The 22586-nt window shown below is 35.5% G+C and overlaps 1 protein-coding gene across 8 annotated transcripts in view; it reads right to left on the bottom strand.

Annotated features, from left to right (window-relative positions):
• LOC113053010 (glutaminase kidney isoform, mitochondrial) overlaps window positions 1-22586 on the bottom strand; it is a 32404-nt gene that overhangs the window by 8980 nt on the left and 838 nt on the right. For 3 of the 8 annotated variants that reach the window (XM_026217597.1, XM_026217600.1, XM_026217599.1), the window contains exons 2-13: window positions 11116-11212; window positions 10646-10767; window positions 8526-8655; window positions 8351-8430; window positions 7122-7285; window positions 6909-6967; window positions 3100-3132; window positions 2948-3006; window positions 2712-2778; window positions 2321-2371; window positions 1174-1350; window positions 667-798 (exon numbers count right to left, since the gene is read on the bottom strand). In XM_026217597.1, the coding sequence (XP_026073382.1) occupies window positions 667-798; window positions 1174-1350; window positions 2321-2371; window positions 2712-2778; window positions 2948-3006; window positions 3100-3132; window positions 6909-6967; window positions 7122-7285; window positions 8351-8430; window positions 8526-8655; window positions 10646-10767; window positions 11116-11212 (1171 nt within the window). The other 5 variants (XM_026217601.1, XM_026217598.1, XM_026217604.1 and 2 more) reach the window with 5 other exon arrangements.

Below are 22586 nucleotides of genomic sequence, written 5' to 3'. Positions count from 1 at the left end.
TACTATATTACAATATTTTCAACATTAATAATAAATAACTAAACTGAATCATGTATATGTATCAATATAAAACAGCAACAAATAACTACAATAATGGGCAAAAAATGGGTCGGTGGGATTTATTTATTTTTTGTGTTTTTTTATGTTCAACAAGACTGCATTTATTTTTTCTAAATTGAATTATTTAAATATTACTGCAATTAACAATGCAACGGTTTTCTATTTTAATTTATCTCTGTGATTGCAAAGTTAAATTACGGTCTTCAGTGTTACATTAACTCCTTAAGAAATCATTCTATTATGCCAATGTGATGCTCAAGAAACATTGCTTATCAATGTTGAAAAAGGTCGTGCTGCTTAATATTTTTGTGGAAACTGTGAAAATAGTTTTCGGAATTCTCTAAGCAAAAGTAAGTTCAAAAGAATAAGAAATATTTAGTAACAACGTAAAATATATTTAATGTCTCTTTTGATCAATTTAATGAGTGGGAAAAAATTACTTACCCCAAATGTTTGAACATTAATGTATATTTACAATAATGTCTTAGTGAACTTTCAAAATGTTTTTTTTTTTCCTACCAAATTTCCAGGACATTGGTTGAACTTCATAAGAAATTAATTCGTTTATGTGTGTGCATGTGTCAGCAAACAAGAACATTCACATACTGTGCAGAACTGGATGCCCCGGACACTGTTGCCAAGTCTGTCCAACGGAGGAGACCAGCACATGATGCCCATCACATTGGGCACAACCAGCAGAATACCACCAGACACACCTGACTTGGCCGGAAGACCCACCTGAAGAAAATAAAAAAAGTACATTAACATTACAAATTATAAACAGATAAATATGACAAACACAATTGCATTTAAATCAGGTGTATTTGGGAATCAAAAATGCAAACCACAGTTATGTTGGAAATAAGCTTGAATAAGCCTGAAATACTGCATGCTAACTATTAAGTGAATTTGAAAAAAAAGCATACTTTAATTAGCACAAATAATGGACACAAATATTCTCTAAAAAGTATATGTGGACTTTGTATTTGGAGAAAGCAATCTACAAAACATGCTTTTTTATGTCGCACTGTATTTCTCAAAGCTAGGGGGATTTGATTTACGTTACTTGCATTTGTTGTGTTTACACACGTTTGAATCTGCACACACACTTACATGGAAGGCAAACTGTCCGGAGAAGTCATACATGCCGCAGGAGTGCATGAGGCTGAGGGTGTCTCGCACGGCCTCGGGGCTCAGCACACGCTCGCCTGTGATTGGACAGAAGCCACCGTTGGCCAGTGTGGCAGCCATGACGCTAGCGCTCTCACAGGTTACCTCGATGGAGCACAGCTGCACATATGGACACAAACACAAACACACATGAATGAGAAATATTATTAGAAAATGATTCCAAACCACAGTTTTATTTCAACATGCTTCATCTGGGAGCTTTCCTCGTGGATCTTACTGAAACAACACCCTAAGAATTTGTCATCAGCAGCACTATCCAATTACAAACGTTGCATGATCTCAGAGGCACATGACAGGAGTCAAGAGACTGAATCACCAGACTGAAGTCCTGCCATACTTGTGCCATGTCAAACTAAGCAAGAGCCATCAACTTTCCATGATCTCCAATAACCATTCCACTGTAGTGTATCGACAGTGACAGATTTCTGATTCTGATTTGCAAGCTCTTGCTTTGATTCCAATTTTTGTTATATTTCTTTATATATTGATTCATTTGGTAATATACTACCATTTGAAAGTTTCTTTTAACTTTTATTTCAGCAAGGATGGATTGAATTGATAAAAAGTGAAAGTGAAACATTTAGATTTTTTTTTTAAATTCAATTTCAAATAAAAGTTTTTTTTAGAAGTTTTCATTCATCGAAGGATCCTGAAAAAAAGTTTTAGCAAAAATATTAAACAGATTTAAACACAGATAAGAGTCACCAAATCAGCATTGCCTTAACTGGAATAAATTACATGTAAATAAATTAAACATTAACATTTTAAAATGTATAAAATCATTTTAATATTTTTTTTCAAATAACAGAATTTTGCATATGGTTTGTATACCATATATTTTTAAATCGCAATAATATTTAACAATATTGCAATTTTAATGTATTTTTGATCAAATGAATGCATAAAAAAAAAAAAAAAATTTACTAACCCCAAACTTTAGAATGGTAGTGCATATCAGTTACAATATCAACATTTCAAAAGGCAACCCCAAAATCCATTGCAATAAACTCATAACTGTTATGTTTCAATCTGACAGTAACTTAGAAATGGAAGGCATCTCTGTACACACCTGAAAGTACAAGTCCAGAACAGCAGTCATGTCTGTACCATCTGGAAAGCACTGCGTACAAGAGAAATTTAGATAAAAAAAGAACCACTCCTGTAAGAAAAGGGGCCATTCACACAGAATATGTTTTTCCATTCCACTAGAATACTTTTCCGTTGTTTTTCTATGTAAACATGCACTAGAGAGACATCTTTGACCATGGCGCTTGTGTGTTAAAAACACAAAACTCTAGTGTTTATTCCCTCTTCCACTGCCTGCATCTCACGTTTTCCAACAAAGCAAGTCACACAAGTCACAGCATATAAAATGTGAAGGGTATATGTGAAGAGAAACAGAGAGACGGTTGGGCGCAATAAATCACTAAATCACATCAAAAGCTCCCTGAGATACTAACCTTCTTTTCTTTCAGGTAATAGCCAATAGCGAAATTCCTGTCTCCCGACTCACGCTCCGACTGAAATCTAGATCAGTTGACATAATCAGTTGCCTTAACCGAACCCATCAACATAAATCATACTTAACATAAATCAGATACTGAATGTACTAAAGAGGTCAGGTCTACTGTATATATTTGGACTGTTTGCCAACTGTATCTATGATCAAATCTACAGAACCGTTAGCTCAACATACGTGGCATTGCTGAAACCGACATATTCATTTCCAGCCATCTTCTTCAAGTAGTTCATCAACTGCAAGACAGAAATCCAAAAAGGTAAATCAAACTCAAAAAACAACAGCTCCTGTGAAAAAAATTGATCGTAATCTTTTGATAAATGACTTACATAATCAAACTTCTCAGCATTGCCTGCACCTTGCTGTAAGACACAGGAAAGAAATAAAAGACATAAATATTCTGTCTAATCTGTCCTTCCAACATTAAAATAGACAGAAGTAGCATCATGGGGGAAAAAAATCAAAACAGTAACTAATACAGATTAGCAGTAAGGGAATGTATCATTTAGTTCCTTTAATATTACCAGTACAATGCTAAAATCATCAGTTAGTAATCTGTTGTTAGAAATCAATGAGAAAATCATGTCATATGTGAACTACAGTGAAGTACTGTTATGCTCTTCAAAAGAAATGATGATGCAATGTTACAGAGCAAAGACTGGAGTTAAACGTGTACATGAAGACCTGTAGGTCAAACAGAGAAGTGGATGTGGATCAGCAGGGTTGGGAACGTCTTGAGATGATGTGTGAGGAGGATCTGTGCATTGTGTGTTGATGTATTTCTGAGTGAGTGTGGATCAGTGTTCATTAACTTATAACATCCTGCCACTGAGTGTGGGTCAAGGCACCTATCAAATTAATCCAAAGAGCCACTGAGCTTCATGGCATTATTGCAATAAACCAAGAGTGACTAATGTGTTTGACTGTCTGAGAGACTGCTGAACATCAGGGGTGTAAAGTACTCAAATAACTGCACTTAATTACTATATTTATGTATTATTTTGGGAAACTGTATTCTTACCTAATTACATCTCCGAAGAGAAAAAATTTCTTAATTCTACAAATGCATTAAACCTTGACAATACATTTGCTGCATGTATAAACACTATCATTCAAAAGTTTTGTTGATGAAAGAAAGTAATGCTTTCAATCAGAAAGGATAGATTAAACTGATCAAAACCTAGTTTTGAAGACTTACAAAATAATTATTTCAATTAAATGCAGGATATTAATTTTTTTTATTATTATTACGGTTTCCACAGAAATATTAGGCTGCATTTTCAACAAACAAAACTTTTCTACACTGATAATAGTAAGATAATAGTAAGAAATGTTTCTTGAGCACTGAATCAGCATATTAAAAAGATTTCTGAAGGATCATGTGACACTGAAAACTGGAAATGTATGGCTGCTGAAAATTTTGCATGACACTTTGACCTAGGGCTGATCGATTATAGCAAAAATCATAATCGAGACTATATTGGTCAATATTGTAATCACAATTATTTAACATAATTATGAGTGGACCAACTGACAAAAACTTTATATGAGTGATTTATTTAAATATAGCTATAAGATAGCAAAGTTCCCAATATATATATATATATATATATATATATATATATATATATATATATATATATATATATATATATATATATATATATATATGTAAATAAGGTTGCTATTACATTTATATTTTAAGAAAACTATAGTCTTCGAGCAATACAAAGACAAAACACTGAATTAAATCGGTTACTATACAAAGTTCTTTCTTATTGGATTCTTTATTCAATTATGCTATATTAATACTAAATTAAAATTCACAGCTCCCATAACTGAATGCATACACAACTTCTCTGTACATTTTACACCCCTGCTGAACATTATTTTTTATTGCAAACCCAGATTACTTCAGAAACCCACAAATGCCATGCATCAATATTTTTGATCTTCGTAAAAAATGATGAATAAAATAACACATGGCCTCTATGGGCTTCCATAGTTTCCAGCACTAAAGACCATTTGGTCTCGCACAGATGCTCTATTTTATGCAATCGCCGTCTTATTAAGGAACACAATGGCACTAATGACATTTTAGTATCCAGGCTTGTTCATGGGGAGGGAGGAAAAATGGAAAGGAAAAATTACCAACGTCATTGACCTGCAGCAGTGGTCAAAAAATCCCACAGATCCTACGTCTGCAAAATATGCAACAACATAAAACAGCACACAGAGCCTTCAACAGCATATCACATGCTTTTAGTACACGCTCATGACGGCGCTCAAGGACTCGGAAGGAAAGGGAGGAAATGATGTCATGCTTTAATTAGGTGCAAAGGAAACCTGACAGGCACGACTTACATTAAGCACTGCCCTCCCGGAACACATCGGTGGGGTGAAAGACATTTTGCGTCAAGCGAATATCATTCACAGGAGAACAATATGAGAAGAGCAATCAAAATGGTTGATTTTAGGTGTGATGGGAGATGTGAGGTTGCATTGTTCACGCAGAGTGACGAAGCATCCTTTTAATGTGTGGATTTGTCCTGGGTTAAAATTTATTCTTGGGCTGCCAATTGACTTTTTAAATCAAATGAATTGCATGGTTTGTAACCAACTGACAAATTGTTAATTTGCTGAGAAAAGTCCCCAAAAGAAGATTAAAGTATAGATTAGAATTGCCTTTAGAAATCAATATATTCCACAGTGCACTCTTTTGCAGTCGAGTTTGTCATTCTCTTAAATGTTGACTTGTTTTGTCCATCCACAGTGTTTTTCGATGTAGACATGCACTAAATATACATCAGTGACGGTTGCAATGTCAAGACAAAAGTAGTTAATCTTTCTATGATTGATTGAAATAAAATTCCATGTTAAATTGACAGCCCTAATGAGTGCATAAAGTTTTGAACAGTTTTTTTTTTTATTATGAGAGCTTGAGGATGAAAAATTCTATTTCCTAGAAATGTGTATGTGCGTTTGTATGTGTGTTTGGTTTAGAAATGATCATTCTGCATTAATCGCACACATACATATTATATGCAAGCCAGGGCTCAACTGTGAGCATATATTACAGTGTCAACAACTTTACATAAGGCAATAAGAACCTTTGAATCTACAACATCTATATTACAAAACCCACACTAACCCAGCTGGAGTGTTTTTCTTGTCTCTTGTGTTTGCACATGGATAAAAACAGATAAAAGACCAAGGTGCATCTGTTTTTACACACAAACACAACCAAAAGGTGCAAACAACTCCAAGAAATACCAGCCGGGCTTAAGAAATACTCGTAGCAAATATTCAAAATATATAATATGATGCATTTTATGGTTTATGGAGATTTTTTTTTAAAATAAGGCACAAGTAGGGCTGGGCGATATAATCAATATTCACAATATATTTGCAATGACTTTTCCTTGATGTAAAATCAAGCAACACTGTGAATATCATATTGATTTTAACACAAAGTTTCCTGAACATTTTAATAGCATTAAGTAGTAAAAATGGCATTAGACTTGGTAAGTTTGATTCATTTCCACAAATCAGTTTGAACTGTCTGATTCAAAACTTTGATTCAGTGATTTGTTCGCTTCTTGTGTGAGACTTGCAAGCACTTGCAATAATTACGTATGGGCTACTGAATGGGCTCTGTTATGTAAATTAGATCACTTTCAAATATTTTTTGTGCATTTTTTGTATAAAGCATTTATTTATTTTGTTCTATCACCCAGCCCAAGTCACTAGAGAGGGTGGAAAAAATGTGGAGAATAGAAAGTCTGAATGAGTTTTACTTAAAATTCATTGCAAACAGACTTCTAACAACAATGGTCCTGAAAACAGGATGAACTCCACACAATTTTGTTTACAACGAGAGTGAAGGCACTGTTTGCAGAAATAAAACAGAGAAAAGACAAGAAGCACCTTGAAAACACAATCACTTTTTCAAAATACAACTACAGCCAAAATCTCTTAAAATGTGATTACTGCATGTGTCTCAAACATCTTTATCAACAATCTTCAATATCATAATCTGTTCTGGCTAATTCAAATAGGATGTTAGTACAGTTAGGAAGAGGAGTTAAAAAAACCTTCTAAACAGAAAATGAACTAAAAACGAGCGGAAGATGCTTACCTTGATAAGAGAGGTACACACGATTGCACCAGCATTCACCATTGGATTATGGGGTTTATCTGTAGGAAAATATACATTCTTGTGTTCATTGTTTTGATTTTTAGGTTGCATAATTAAAGGGCACATTATGATCAAATTTAAGACAAATGTTGAAACTTTTTTCTGATAGTAGAAGAGAGCAGTCATGCTGAAGCTGATGGTTGTAATCCTTACCGTCCTCGTTCAGGAAGAGCTTGTTGAAGCGTAAGCCACTGGGCTCTTTCCCAATGAATTGGTGCACATATTCAGTGCCGTGGTCATGGACTGCAATAGCGTACTTGAGTGGCTTCACGCACGACTGCAGGCAAAATGGCACTTTAGTGTCTCCCACTGTGTGTCTGTGCAAAGGGTAAACAGAGATCAGAAGCAGAGACATCGTCCTATGGTCCATATAAGCAAACAAACATAACAATGATTTTAAATCTGAACCTAACAGCCACACTGTGACTCTAACATGATATGAAGAGGTTTAAAAATACTGGGGGAAAAATACATGGGCCTCATTGACACACAGACTCCAAGGAATTTAAATTTGTGACCTTTCTAAACAGCTATTTTCACACTCTATTAAGTCTCACAAAGAAAACATTTTCAATAATTATGTACCATTTAGGCTACTGAATGAATATTATATATATATATATATATGGACTAAATATAAACATTCTAAAAAAACATTCAAAAAAAAGAAATGTTGTTTTTTTCTACAATTAATTAATAATATTTAGCAGTTGTGTCAATGGGCAGTGCTTTTTTAGTTGCGGTGAGATTTAAATTATGATTTTGCTTTAACAATAACATTTCAAAGCATGAATAGAACAAAGATGTTATTCCGTCAATTTTTGTCAATAGGTCAAGGCTCTGGCACAGTGTTGTTGACCAAAAGAGCTAGTTACTGTTTAACTGGTAATGAATCTAGTATCAACACAGAAGTATGTAGACACCCATGTATCTTTACAACAAATCCTATATAGCACAGGGTAAAAACATGCAGATTATATCTTAGTATGTCCCAAAGATTAAAGGATGTACCTTGAAACATGGGTCTAAGTGTTGAGGGAATATTAATGACTGTGAGATTATAGTCCTGTTATCAATAATTCTCAAATCAGAGGATTAACATTAGCACATTTTATCTGCTCTGGGTGACTAGTCAAGGAGAAACATGGAGCGTTTTCTGAATGATAAGATAAGCTGCAACTTCAATGTAAGTTCAATTCAAGTGGTCTGGTTGAGAAGTTGTTCAAATATGAACAATGTAACACTCTGCCACCAGGCTAAAGCTTTTTAAGCAATAAATGCAGTGAAAAAAACAAAGTTCCTCTCAGTAGATGAAGCTAAACCAAGACAAATCTCAAGCTAAAATAAGTAGTTGTCAGTAGATGAAGGTGTATGATTCATACCTTTGTCCATCTACTGTGCAAAGGGAAACGGCCCACAGATCTGGGCTGAATTTGGCAATTTGGGGAATGTAGTCAGCAACCTGTGAGCAAAAAAAAAAAAAAAAAAAAGTGATCAGAAACAAGTCAAGTTGAAAAGAATCACTAAGAGTTCATATTTGTGTTTCTCTCATCTTACTAGCCCCCCGGAGAGCTTTCTGGCCTTTTCATAAAGTGTATCGATGTGGGAAGCAAAAGGCTGGAAATCAGGGATGACAAATTTCTTCCGGAAGGCCTGTGTTAGGAGAACAATATTGCTCTGGACACACCTGGAGAAACAAAGAGGACAGAGCTGAAGAACTAAAACCTACCAGTGGGTTGCTCCTCGGTTCTGGTAGAAAGTATGTAATAATTTTTCCCCCAAGTAACTACTTGACAAATATCAGAGGTAAAAATTACTTAAATGAGACACAACTTCACTATTAACTTGACAATATGAATGATAAAAAGTACATACATTAAATAAATTGGCTCAGTCCTGTTGATTGGTTGTAATTTTTTTTTTTTTTTTTGGATTTTAGGAAGAAAAGTGTTTTAAATGCAACACTTTAGTATTTTGTATTTATCGCAGCCCTCAAGAATAAATTCAACATGCATAAATACAGAAACACAGACATTTTATTCACTTGAAACAATCGTTTACACTCCTTCCTCTTTCCTTTAAATGTTTATTTGATTGCATTGATTAAAAGGTAAAAGAGCAACAGACTGGATCTGAACATTTCCCACAGAAGAATGAAAGATTTTTATTTATTTATTTTTAAATATCAGAATGACTTTTGCAAAAGTAGGTACTATATCATACAATGCAATCAACCTGACTTGACCTTTTTCCATGTCCAAAGCAAAAGTAAAAAAGCACATATTTTGAACATATCTTTCTCAAGACATTTTACAGAATAATAGAAATTGAGTTTACATCTCACAACTCTTAATTTTTTTCTCTGATTTCTTTGTTTAGCCTACATCTTGCGATTGTTTTTTTTTCCCCGTCACAGAATAAAAAGATCAAAGAGGTCATTTCGACTTTGTCACAATTCGGACTTTTTTCTTGCAGTTATGAGTACATATTTCACAATTCAGCCTGAAAAAGTCTGAATTGTGACATAAAAAGTCACAGTTACCTTATTTACATTTTTATCCTATGGCAGTAAGTTGGAAACAAGTTTTCATAACATTATTCTTAATCTCGTGAGTGAACATCATTTTCATCATACGTGTTGAAAGTGTGGTTTAATGGTTTCATTTTTTTTTGTTTAAATGGTTAAATAAGGCAGAACTTCAAGAGAAGCTGTAAAACAGACATCTATCAGGCTTGTTTATGCCGGAGGCAGGTTTTATGAATGACGTTTGAGGAACGACACACAGCTTGAGGGAGCAGACTGACAGGGTTTGCTCATAAATAAGACACAAAGTGCCGTCAACCAATCACAACTTCTATATAATGTAGGCTTTCATATAAACAATATGTGTACTATCTAAATATGCATGACAAAGTGCATATTTCTTGCCTCTTCTCAATTGAAGGGAATTACTTTATTTCAATGCAACGAGCTTGAATTAATTTGACTTCTAAACCATCTTAACAATCCTGATGATCAACCAGGTTTACAAGAAAAAACACAATGCATTTTATTCAACAGCTAGAATCAGTTCAGGTTAAAAGTTTGTGGTCAGTAAGATTGTCAGCTTTATTAAGAAGGATGCATTAAATAGACCGTAAAGACATTTGTAATGTAAAAAAAAAAAAACCATCTTAAATAAATGCTGTTCTTTTCTATTCAGCAAAGAATCCTGAAAAATGTATCATGGTTTCCAGTACAATATTAAGCAGCACAACTCTTTTCAACATTTAATAATAAGAAATGTTTCCTGAGAACCAATACACACATTAAAATGATTTCTGAAGGATCATGTGACTAGATTAATGGCTGCTGAAAATTCAGCTTTGCATCACAGATATAAATTACATATTCAAATAAACTGCAGTTGTTTTAAATTGCAATACTTTTTATACAATTTTTTTTACTGTATGATCAAACAAATGCAGCTTTGGTAAGCATAAGAGGCTTCTTTCAAATGTTTTACCCCAAATTTTTTGAACTGTAGTGTGCACACATCTTGTTGCTCCATGCCATTTTTTACATTTTACTAATCATTTTAGGCCTGGAAAAATCCACCTTTTTCATATTTTCAGTTTTTTTATTACTGAAGAAACCATGAATATGCTACAGAACATTAAAAACAGTGTCAGCTTACTTTTTGAACAGGTGTCGGTCCAGCATTACGCCATCTGACGTGGATTTGAGGGTGACTTTCAACATGTCCATACATTCTTTCAGCCGTGGATCTCCTGTTCGAAGTCCAGTGGCCTTCAGTGCCTGAATGCATACATAAACAAGAGATTTCCATGAGCACTATTAAGAGTTAACAGCTAACTGTGGATGGCCTTACTCATTACTATCATCAATCACAACACTCTTATCAGGGGATTTTACTTCCTTTGTCGGTAAAGTCTGATAAGATAGTCTTAGTGTAATAAAACGTGACTCTGTGTCCTATTTAGTGACGCCGATAACAGCAACAACACAGCAGTAACTGTACACGCTGACCCTTAGGTCATACTATCACAAAGAACAGAACGACCTACTAGCACACAAAACATGCTACAGCCTATAATATCTGTCTCTGCAAATATAAACATATGTAAGGGGAGTGCTGTCACTCACGGTAATGAATTTGTGAGCTGGGATCCTCTCCTGGCCGTCAGCAATACTGTAAAACAGCAGGTCTTCCAAGCTGGGCAGGATGCCAGCCTTCCTTCTCCTAAAACAAGAGAGAAAAGTGATCTGACCTTAATCAATGACTTCTACCATGATAGAAACTGCCACAATCTACAGATCACAATAAGCCTGGAGTGCATTTTAATGTCATGTGTTCAAATACCAAATGAACTGTTAAAGGAATTTAGTTAGTTGGGGTTAAATTCAGAGAAAGACGACTATGCTACAAAGATTAACAGAAAAAAAGATTTGGTCAGTGAAGAGTTAAAGAGCCCATGAAATTACTTGATTTAATTTAATATAATATAGCATTTATATAAAAACACATTTATATATTAAATATATTTTACTATCAATTTTGAATTAAATAGAATTTAATTATAATACTGATACAAAAAATAGAATAATTATTATTAATTGTATTGACAGTTCTAAATATGTAATCAAAATCATAAACTGAAAAAATAATAGTAATATTAATAATAATAATAATATATTTATAGGAAACGGTTATAGTTTGGTAGAGAAAGATTTTTGAATAATATTTTGAAAAACAACTACACAATTATCACAAATATGCAACAGGTAAATATTTATTTGGGTTTTAAATAGTTGGCTACGGTACATAGGTGAACAAAATAAAATAGCTTTATATTTTTTTCATTACATACCTGGTCTTCATCAATGCAAACATGCATTAGCATTGCACAATACACGAGTCTACTGTAGACACACTCTTGCCAAGTTTTATTAAGAGCCGACCTAACTAAGCCACTGCATTATCACATTTAGATGACTTTGAGTCTAATGGAGCTCTGCGTAAGCTGCTGTGGCACTGAGCCACGACAGAGTCTGGCCAGGACTGTATACTTCCCAACGGCCTAACAAAGCATCCTCTCACAGAGCACCAACGGACCCACCTTCCCACCACAACCATTCCCAGAACTGAAACTTTCCTTTACCAAACCTCATTTACATTTGCAGTATTCATTTTCCTAAATATTATTTGATTATATATCATTGGAAGGTTTTTTCTTTTTCTTTTTTTATACACACAGGCTGACATGGAAATGGCACTGAAAATGTGATTTTCATCTTTTGGGTTAATTTGTGAGGATTATAAAACATAGAAAGGGAATTTGTTGAGAAATGACATATAGAGGTAAAAGAGTGGAAGTAACGATTCAAATCATACTTACATACAAACAAACAGCAGGCAGAGCAACGGGGGAGAGAAAAACATGCAGAATTAATGAGAAACACAATAATCAATCAAATCAATTATGATCAACTTAAAACTGATAAAATCAAGATTCTTTATTGATATATAATGAATTTAAAATGCATTTGCTTGTGTGTTGTTGTTGTTGTTTTGTTTCTTGAATAAAATATCATATGAATTTACACTACCATTCAAAGTATAAGGTCGGTAAGATTTATTTATTTATTTATTTTTAAAGGGGTCGTATGATGTGATTTCAGTTTTTTCTGTCTTTAGTGTTTCAAGCTCTTGGTGCATGAAGAAGATCTGTAAAGTTGCAAAGAGTAAAGTCTCAAATCCAAAGAGATATTCTTTATAAAAGTTAAGACTCTGCCACGCCCCCCTAAAACAGCTCATTCAAACACGCCCCCACACGTCTACATCACTATGTGGAAATATTTGCGTAATGCCGCCCAAATGTTCACACAAAGAAAGAAGGTGTGGTTTCTGTAACCACAGTTAGTGTTGAAGCAGCCATGTCAGGGAGATGCTGTGTGTATCTAGACGAAAGCAAAATCACTTTATTTGGCCTTACGAAAGTAGATCATTAAGGATTCTTTAAGATTAGTTATAACAGAACAGCAACGCATCTTATGGACGACTGTTTCATGAACCTAGCAGAAGAGGTACTTCTGACTACTATGACAATCTGCCGCTTCTGAATCAGCTACTGTAAGTATGTTTTGTTATTAGGTTAAGTATTTGCTATTGAATGTTCAAATGTGGAGCTAGATAGAGAGAGGGTCAAACAGTGGAGCCAGCTGTCTTAACCTTCGATAATAAACCCGATATCGCGTAGCTTGTCAGTGATCTACGACTCTGTCTATTAAGTGCCGTTCCATTTGAAAGCAGGTGATAGCAATCACTGTTTTTTCAATTAAACTATACTATGCAGAGCTGATCAAAATTTACTTTCATTTAATTTGAAGTGAGGTCACTTGATCTAAATAGCCAACACGCCTGTGTTATGTGATAGAAAATCAATTGCACTCATCCTATCAGCTTGCAGCAGAAACAGCAGGTCTGTAGTTCTCTCCAATGAAAGCAAAAGATCAATGAGAAAGGAAATGTGTGAATCATCGGCTCTGGACCTTTGAGATCTAATAAGCAGCAAAGGGTCTTTGGTGTTATACAAACAGCATGTCTGCCTGACTCCGGCCCGTTCTCCTCTCCTTTCATCTCTCATCTCTCCATCTCTGCAGTATATGTGTGATCCTCTACACAGGATTCCAGGGATTCTCAGAGAGCCTCATCACCCTCCTGCAGACTTAATAAAACAAACACTGTGCTCCTATTCACACACCACTGACGGCTCAGAGAACCTAGCACGAAACCAAAAACCACAGGCTGTGCAGACACTGTGACCTGACAGCAGGGATTGTGGGTTTATTTTAAGGCAGCACAATTATTCAAATAAATAATAAATATTATGATTACAGCTGTGATTGTTGTTAGGAAAAGCGACTCCCTACACAAAATACATAGTTTAATTTACAGTTTATGATTCAAAAATGTGTAATCAATTCAAATCAAAACACAATTTGATAAATCGTTACAAAATTACGATTTTCAAATACAATTCTGAAGATTTTCAAATCCCGCACTGCCAGGTAAGGATGAAAAGACCGTACTAGTGAAAGACCGATATATAAAACAGCCGAAATTTGAAATTTTTTAAACATCGGCATTGGCCGATACGTCTTTTCATGTGGCTGATGTTTTTTAAAACGGATTATGACACCATATCGTGCATTTATGCTTCCTCTTTAAGACAAGCTACTCAGATGTGAATCCAGCACTTGACAGACAGAAAAATGACCAATCGCTATTCGCTTTCTAATAGGGGTGGTTAATCTGTCTGATTTCCCGATTCGATTCGATTACGATTATTGAAGTCCCGATTCGATTACAGTCGATTTTCGATTATTAACGATTCTCGATTAACGATTATTGATTTTCCATTTCACAACAGTAAGTAGTTAACAAACTGTGTAAATCATTACTAATAAATGGTAGAAACAAACCGAATGCATGTAGCGGTTGGGATTTTCAGTTTACTACATGCAGCAGGCACTCTGATTCCATGTATGGGGCACATATATATTATTCATATGACACACAAACACAAGTAGACAATACCTTTTTAGTTCAAAATCTATGCCCCGTGTCACATCGCCTCTGCTTCTGCTATGAGGAGCGCGGCCAGATCTGCCTCGCGCACGCGCCGAGTGTGCACAGCTCGGACTACTGTCAGGGTCATTGCGACTCCCCACCTTGCCTCCTAACTGTCCTATGAATACTTCGACCTCGTCTAACATACCCAGAGGCATTAGACAAAGTTTCCACTACAATACTGTCACCGCGATTGCGGAGAGGTGCGGTCAGAAGACAAATATACATGTCTAGCGCGGAAAAAATCTCCCGCTTCGTCCCCGCAACACTAACACGCCTGCTAATTTCGCAATGAACACTCCGACCCTTGCAAACATTGTTCACACCTCTGACATTTGGCAAAGGACCATTTACATTGGGCAAAGGATTCACCGTTTGTGCTTGGTGTACTTTCACTTTCAATATCACCGTCATCTTCTGGATACAGATATTCCCCTTCAGAATCAGTGTCCGCGAATAGAAGTCCCAACACTTCATTGATGGTTTATTGAAGCTTTATTGATGCCATTAGATAATAATAAAAATAATAATGATAATAATAATAATCTAATGCCAATACTCGCTGACGTTGACAACATTGGTCAGATAAAATGGCTCACTCTCACACTAGCTCCGCTTTTTTTTCGCACTGATTCAATGCGCTCTCGAAGATTTTGTTAAGGAGCATTACGTTTTTTTGAGTCAGAGATTAAGTATTACATGTCTGCTATCTGGTGCAGGGGAGGTCGCGTGAAATTTGACACCCTATTTGACAAAATCGGCCGTTTTATTCAGTGCCGCATCTTGTCGAGTAAACTCGACCATGGCGCCAAGAGGGTTAGAGCTCCTGCCATGAAAACCAAAATAAATCCACACGCTTGCTTTGAGCCCAGATGGAGCTGGGTGGTTCGGTTGGTTGCTCGCTCCTGGTTTTTCCATTTTACACACCTGTTCTGGCTGCTTGCTAACTGGAACTGGGCGCGTTCGTGACGTTCAACTCCCGGTATAATTTTTTTTACAAAATAAAATAATGCAAAAAAAAAAAAAAAATCGATTTTTGAAAATTTAATAATCGATTCATACTCGTCCATAACATACTCGCGATTAATCAATAATCGATTTTTTTCACCACCCCTACTTTCTAATGTGACGCTTTGTTGTGTTACATACAAAAACACTCCAAGTCTTATTTAAATGTACCGTGAGACATCAGATCCGCAGTCCAGCGCCAGTTCCGGTGGGAGACCCACATGTGATATGAACAAATTCAAACAAAAATTAAACCATGTTTACCTCACAAACAATCAAAAATCCCACGACTGGCTTTTTCTCAGACATGCGCGTTGTTCTCGGGTCATTGCTTTCGGAGGTGGATGCCGCTGTTTGAAACGCAGTCATATAAGATAGTTCTAGGAAGCAATTATACAGAGTTTGAAGTCTGAAGAGTTTGAAGGCAGTTTGAAGTTTGAAGAGTTTGAAGGCAGGAGGTTTTGCCCGAGCATTTAAGAATGACCATAACAACATTTCAGATGCTGTGCAATGAGATCGGTCATCTGGTTACCCTGTAAAAACAGGGTGATGGAAACATAGCTAATGTGCAACTGAAATTGAAACTGAAAATACGTATTCACTATTTGGCTATTTAACTATCAAGAACTTCCTGTTTTTTTTATTGCATCAGTGGTCACATGGCAATATATTTTCTATACCACACACTGAGCAAACTTGTTTTTTGGCCTCAAAGGCCTGATTCACATTAAAGGACATGACCCTCAGGGTAAGATTGTTAAACCTCCCTGTGGTATTAATGGACACTTGATGCTAAATACGGCACCTGTTCTTCCTGTCTGTGAACTCGCACAGGAAAGGTCGATACTTTCATCAACAGAGTTCCCTTCTGACCCTCGATCCAAAGAGTCTCCAGCAGGAGGTCTTGATTTGAATTCATCATAATGTATGAATTTAATAGGCCTTGACAAAATTAGTTTTCATTTTGTGCTGAACTATACTGAGTTTAAATAGAATATCCTTTGTTACAAAACGTGGGCATCTGATTCACCGCTGACAACTAACTTCCTGTATAATGAGGAAGTCTCTAACAGTTCAGCTAATAGTGTCCAAGGCAACAGAGTGTAAAAAATTGACTAAGCTCTTGTCCTCGTCTGCCGGGGAACTTGTTTTCCAAATCAGTGAAGATGTTGCTAAAAGCTGTCAAACATGGCTCCATCTGGCATCAAAGGGCCTGGAGTTTGACTTCAGAGAATATCGATCTGATATTCATCATTGTAAACAATGATACTAAATGGGTAAGTAAGTTCTATGAGGTTTTTGTTGCTCATTTTGCATACATTTCTCTGTAAGTCAGTATATTGCACATGCCTCCTAGAAGAATCAGACTGATTAGATAGTTGCTTTTGGTTTTTCACATTTCTTAACAATAACTAATTGTCTTGCATGTCAGTAGAAACTAATCCACTAGTCTCAAAAGTGTGTAAACAAATTGCTAGGATTTACTATACAAGAGGTGAATGAACTTTAAGATATGATACCTGCAATTACAGATATTATGTGACGGGTTGATCTGCCAGCCTTTAAGTAGCTGCCTTGTCAGGCAGATGCAGTAAAGTTATCTGACACCTGAAACCTGAAGAGATTGTTCTCTGAGTAGCACGTGCTTCAGGGGTACATGCTTTTTTCACCCCTAGGGCCCCACAGAGATGCAACAGAACTTTCCACAATCCTCTAGAGAGCTACACGTGGCACTTGGCACAGGACTGAAAACGATTGCATCCTAAGTGTACAGTGTTGTAATGTTGAGAATTATACACTGGAGTTCAAAGGTTTGGGGTCAGTTAATTATTATTATTTATTTTTTTTGTAAAATAAAATTAATGTTTTTATTCAGAAAGGATGCATGACTGATTAAAAACGGACAGCACAGACATTTATAACATTAAAACGTTTCTATTTCAAATAAATGCTGTTTTTTAGAACTTTCTTTATAAGCTAGAATCCTACAATTTTTTTTTTACTGTGGTTTCCAAAAAAATATAAAGCAGCACAACTGTTTTCAAACAATAATTGCACCACTATTTGAATTCATATTAATTAACAGTGATATTTATTAAATGTTTTAATATGTAGAGGGATGAAATCTGAGTTTTAAACTGATTCACTAAAAGAGCCACACAGATGGGAAATCAAAAATTACCTGTATTACAGTGTGATGTAGCTGTCCATCAGTGTAAACAATGTGCAAAGTAATTAAACCAAAAAGTACACGATTTATAAAGTTATTGGCTTCTAAAGTAAGGAGTCGACTCTGAATCGCTGAAACGAGTCGTTATAGATTTCAAATCTTTTGCCCATCTCTATGTACGTCACTAGGAACACTTTGCATAATAATCTCCGCCTACCGTCTTGGGAGAAACTGAACTCTGACCTGCCCCACCCCCACACACAGATGCTCTGGTTGGTGTGAAAGCATCATGTCGAGGAGACGGTGTGTTTTTAATTGTAAAGGCAAGTTTGTTTTATTTTCACTGCCAAAGAATGAAGATCAGAAGAACCAATTGCTAAAATTCATTTTTACCACAATACCAGAGCAGTACAACAAATCCTTGTTGTGTTCACAACATTTCACTGATGACTGCTTTTCTAATCTCGGTGAGTACAAGGCGGGATTTTCAAAGCGTTTGGCCATAAAAGAGGGTTAATTACCAACTTTATTTAGACCAACGAGCATCTCCGAATCACAACGCAAAGTATAATTATGAAGTTATGTGTTTATTTTCTCCCGAGCGTCTTATCAGTATGTGTGCTGTCTGCAGCCTGTCTGCGCTGATCTTCATTTACAAACACGTCATTAAAATGAAGTGTAACTCCGTGAATACTCAACGAAGAGACATGAGAGAGATGTCTATAGAAAGCTTGACATGTCTACTTTAAAACTAAACAAGTGCTGCCGAAAACAGATATTTTGTGATAAAGTAATCCATATGAAAACAATGCGATGTCTGTTTTTCATGTCACGTTATATCTAATGTGACCACGCCCCCGCGCTGAACGCGCTATTCAGATTCAAACTGAAGCACACGGCTTGAATACACCCACACAGAAGAAAAAGCAGCGAGACTGTTTAAGTTTTTTTTTATTTTACTGTTTGCTTCGCGGTAAGAGGAATAAGACATAATTCACCCCAAAAAGATGCTAACGCATTGTTTACCGTGAAGTTGTGTGCGGAACAACCAATCAAAACTATGTCAGTTGACCAATCAGAACACAGTATGCTACCGAAAGGTGGGGTTTAAGGAAGCTGAATCTTTTGAACAGCTTCGCGCGAACCGTTTGGGGATCTCTGAGAATTGAGGTAATTTTGAAAAGATATTTTGACAAAATGACAATGTTTTTTAAACTTGGATGGATTTAAACCTAATGTACAGGACTTATAAACAGTGATAGGAAGCTTAAAATGTTCATCTTACTGGCTCTTTAATTTCAATTGAAACTGAAGATTTTACTTTAATTTGCTATTAAATCATTTGTGTCTTAATTATATTTCTGGAACTAGTTTAATATAAACCTTTAGAAAATTGAATGTCCTAAAAAAAAAATTTTTTTTATAAAATTCACAATGTTACATTTTATATTGCAAGCAAAATCATTGTGAATCTGTTGTGAAAAATGGATATATCATCCAGTTTAAAGGGTTGGTTCACCCAAAAATGAAAATTATGTCATTAATAACTCACTCTCATGTCATTCCAAACCAGTAAGACCTACATTTATCTTTGGAACACAGTTTAAGATATTTAATATTTAGTCCGAGAGCTCTCAGCCCCAAAATTGAAACTGTGTAACTCTTTAACAGTGTTGCAAGTATTTAGTAGCAACAATTTTTTGTGAACAAATCTCTGTTGTATTTTCATATAATAAATGATCAGTTGGGTACTTTGAGCTGAAACTTCACAGACACATTCTAGGGACACCGGCATAATATAAGGTCACCTTTAAATTACTCATGCCCCGTGCTGACTCATGACTTATGCTTTCAGAAATTCACATTAAACACACATAGTTAATAACTGCATATGTGCTAGATTGTCATCCATGATGGAACATTACAACAAGAAGGGGAATAAAAAAATCAGCTAAGTGCTGAAATATAATTATCAAAGTGCTTTGAAACATGCTAAATAAATAAATACATTAAAAAAATATAACAAGGATTGATATCTGCAAGTGGAAGGCCTTTCATACGTCACGACCAAAGCAGCAGCTTGTGGCCAAACGTTCACCCATGACATCATCAGCTGGTCATTCACCTCTCCTCACCTTCTTTGAGCAGAATATCCCCATGACAGCACAACAATCAATATCTAATTTTCATAGGATTGCAGAATTGATTGCTTCAAACTGGACATGTCTGTGTGCATCAAGCCTCTTAATAAGAGGAGTAAACACTGCAGGGACATGACAGGCTAAGTTAAAACATGGAGGTATTACACATTAAACTATATCATGATTACGTAATTTACATTCTTAAAATTACCATTCTTCTCTCTAGATATCGTTATCAGCCATTCTATCAGTTAACTATAAGACTGCACTCAATCCATTACAACCTTGCAGCACTTTTAATTGTGTAATCTCTGTAGCGTAACATGTTATCCATTAGTCCAACACGTCACTAAATCGGATTATGCATCATTAACTTATTTATACCAGCTGAACAAATGTAAGCAAAAGTCAGTCTGTAAGGAGGGAAGAAATTCTCACAGATCTTGCAGAAAATGATTCTTAATATGACATTTTGTTGGGGAAAACAACGGTCATGTTGCCCATCGTAAGACAGAACAGCATTCATGAGAAGATGATCAAGCTCTCGATTAAAGTCTCTCCGCAGGGACAGCATGATCCTTCTGTGTCATCTTATAAATAATCCATATGGACAGACGAGCGATGAGTCACGCACACTGTGTGAACCGCCAGCAAACAAGAGCGTGAGTATTTCAGTTTATTGTACTGCCAGTGAGGATATTATCAAATATACATCTCTAAACATGGAGAAAACTGTTGCAGAAGTGCATTATTAACATTCCACAGCTGCCGTATGAATGGTGTCATAATCCAGCATCTGATAAGAGCTGCCACCACTCCCATCTCCAACTTCCACAAAGTAAACACTAATAGTGGGTTCATTTTGGTTCATCTCACTTACTCAAAACTTCTACAGTATGTGTTCAATAAAAAAGTTCACTGAATCATTCAGTGGCCTTTTCAGCAGTGATAAAAAAGTCTGTGTTAACAAGTTATGAGTGAGCACTGAACCAATTTCTAGAGGCATTATAGGCGTTCATGCCCAAAACGAGTCTTATTATGCATAAATTATCCCGAATCTACTAAGACTTCAGAAAGAGTATCCAATCATTATAACCTCACCTGACTTTCACCTAGCTATAAAAACAGGAGTAGCCTACATAAAGTAAGACATTCAATAATGTATGGAACACATTCATAATTGTTAGACCCATATTCTGGAAACTAAAGGCCCATTCATACTAGGAATAATAACTAGGGCTGGGTTGACAATATTCATCTTCATTTTGATGAACCAATATTCTTGAATTCTAATTCAGTCTTTTATCTTTGCTGCTTTCTGTTAATGCGCAAACAAAACTTGACTAAACACTATTTGTAGCATGCCTCCCATCTAATAAACACAATATGCACTATGCTTTGTTACATTTAAAATGAAAAAATCTCATGTTTTAAATTTTATCAATAAATGTCATTTTGCTGCTCTTTGATGGGAGGGAGTAAGATCGCTGGAGCTGCCTCAGTTCAAGAACGAGCGTGAATGATCATCTTTTCCTCTTTACTACTAGTTATAGCATGAAATAAAACTGAATGAACTATTAATGACACTGTCGTTCTGTCGTCAATCGCATTAAATGCTCAAGTTTTTTGAAGTCGGGAGGATTCTGGTTGCCGGTAAATATTTTTATCGTTCCTCAGCTGGAAAATAACATTCTGAAAGTGATTCCAACTATGTTCCTCTGCTTCGGTATATTATAGCTGTGGTGAGGATTTCCCTGTTCTCAAAGATTTAGAATTTTTAACTAAACGTTATATCAAAAGTATCGATATTCACATAAAAATATAGATACTAAGGTGTGTTTATACCAGTGATTTTGTTTATTAAACAACAACAACAACAACAAAATAATGTGTACAATATGGATTGAGTCGGACGAATTATGTGTTAGCGAATAATTGTGTAGGATAGAACAAATTTCCTGCTCATCTGAACACACGCAAAGGTTGCAAGACAGAACCAATCAATGCATTATTCATCAGAGGACAGAAAAAGCATGTTCGAGTTATTTCGCAATAAACTAATTAAAATAGTAGCCTACATAGTTTGTGCAATTACATTTATTTAAACTGAAACGTTAAAAGTCCATATTGATAATGTCATTCTGTAATGTTAATATAAATCAAACAGACTTCAAACAGACAGACTTTCTCTGGCAGTCCTTTATGAAAATGAAACATGGTTTTACTAAAGTAACCATAGTTCAACTATATCAATTATTTAACTACAGTAGCCTACGTGTAAACAAAATATATCCCAATAAGTTGCAATTAAAGTGTGTTGAATTTTAAGATGCTTTTCAAATGTCATTACCCATTTTACTCTCAGTACTATAATAATCTGACACATTTCTTAATTTAAAAGTTCAGCGTAGAAGTATCCAATCGGTATCGAAATCGAATCCTATTGGCTCGTGCTGTATGTTCTTTGTTGACACTAACAGGAGTCACTCGCTTCAAAAAGCGCACACACTTCAGTGAACGGAAAATACGAGCTAGTGTATGGAAGTGAATGAGACCGATTGACTCAACTAAAAAGACTCATTCAAAAAGACCAAAATATCATATCTATACCATGAACTACGGTCTTTCAAAGTAATGAAGAGTGTCCATTTCCAAAAATAAACAC

This window comes from Carassius auratus, chromosome 34 (assembly GCF_003368295.1).
Source record: "Carassius auratus strain Wakin chromosome 34, ASM336829v1, whole genome shotgun sequence".
NCBI lineage: Eukaryota > Metazoa > Chordata > Actinopteri > Cypriniformes > Cyprinidae > Carassius > Carassius auratus.
Note: the sequence above shows the minus strand (reverse complement) of the source record. Positions and strands in the feature narration are given on the sequence as shown.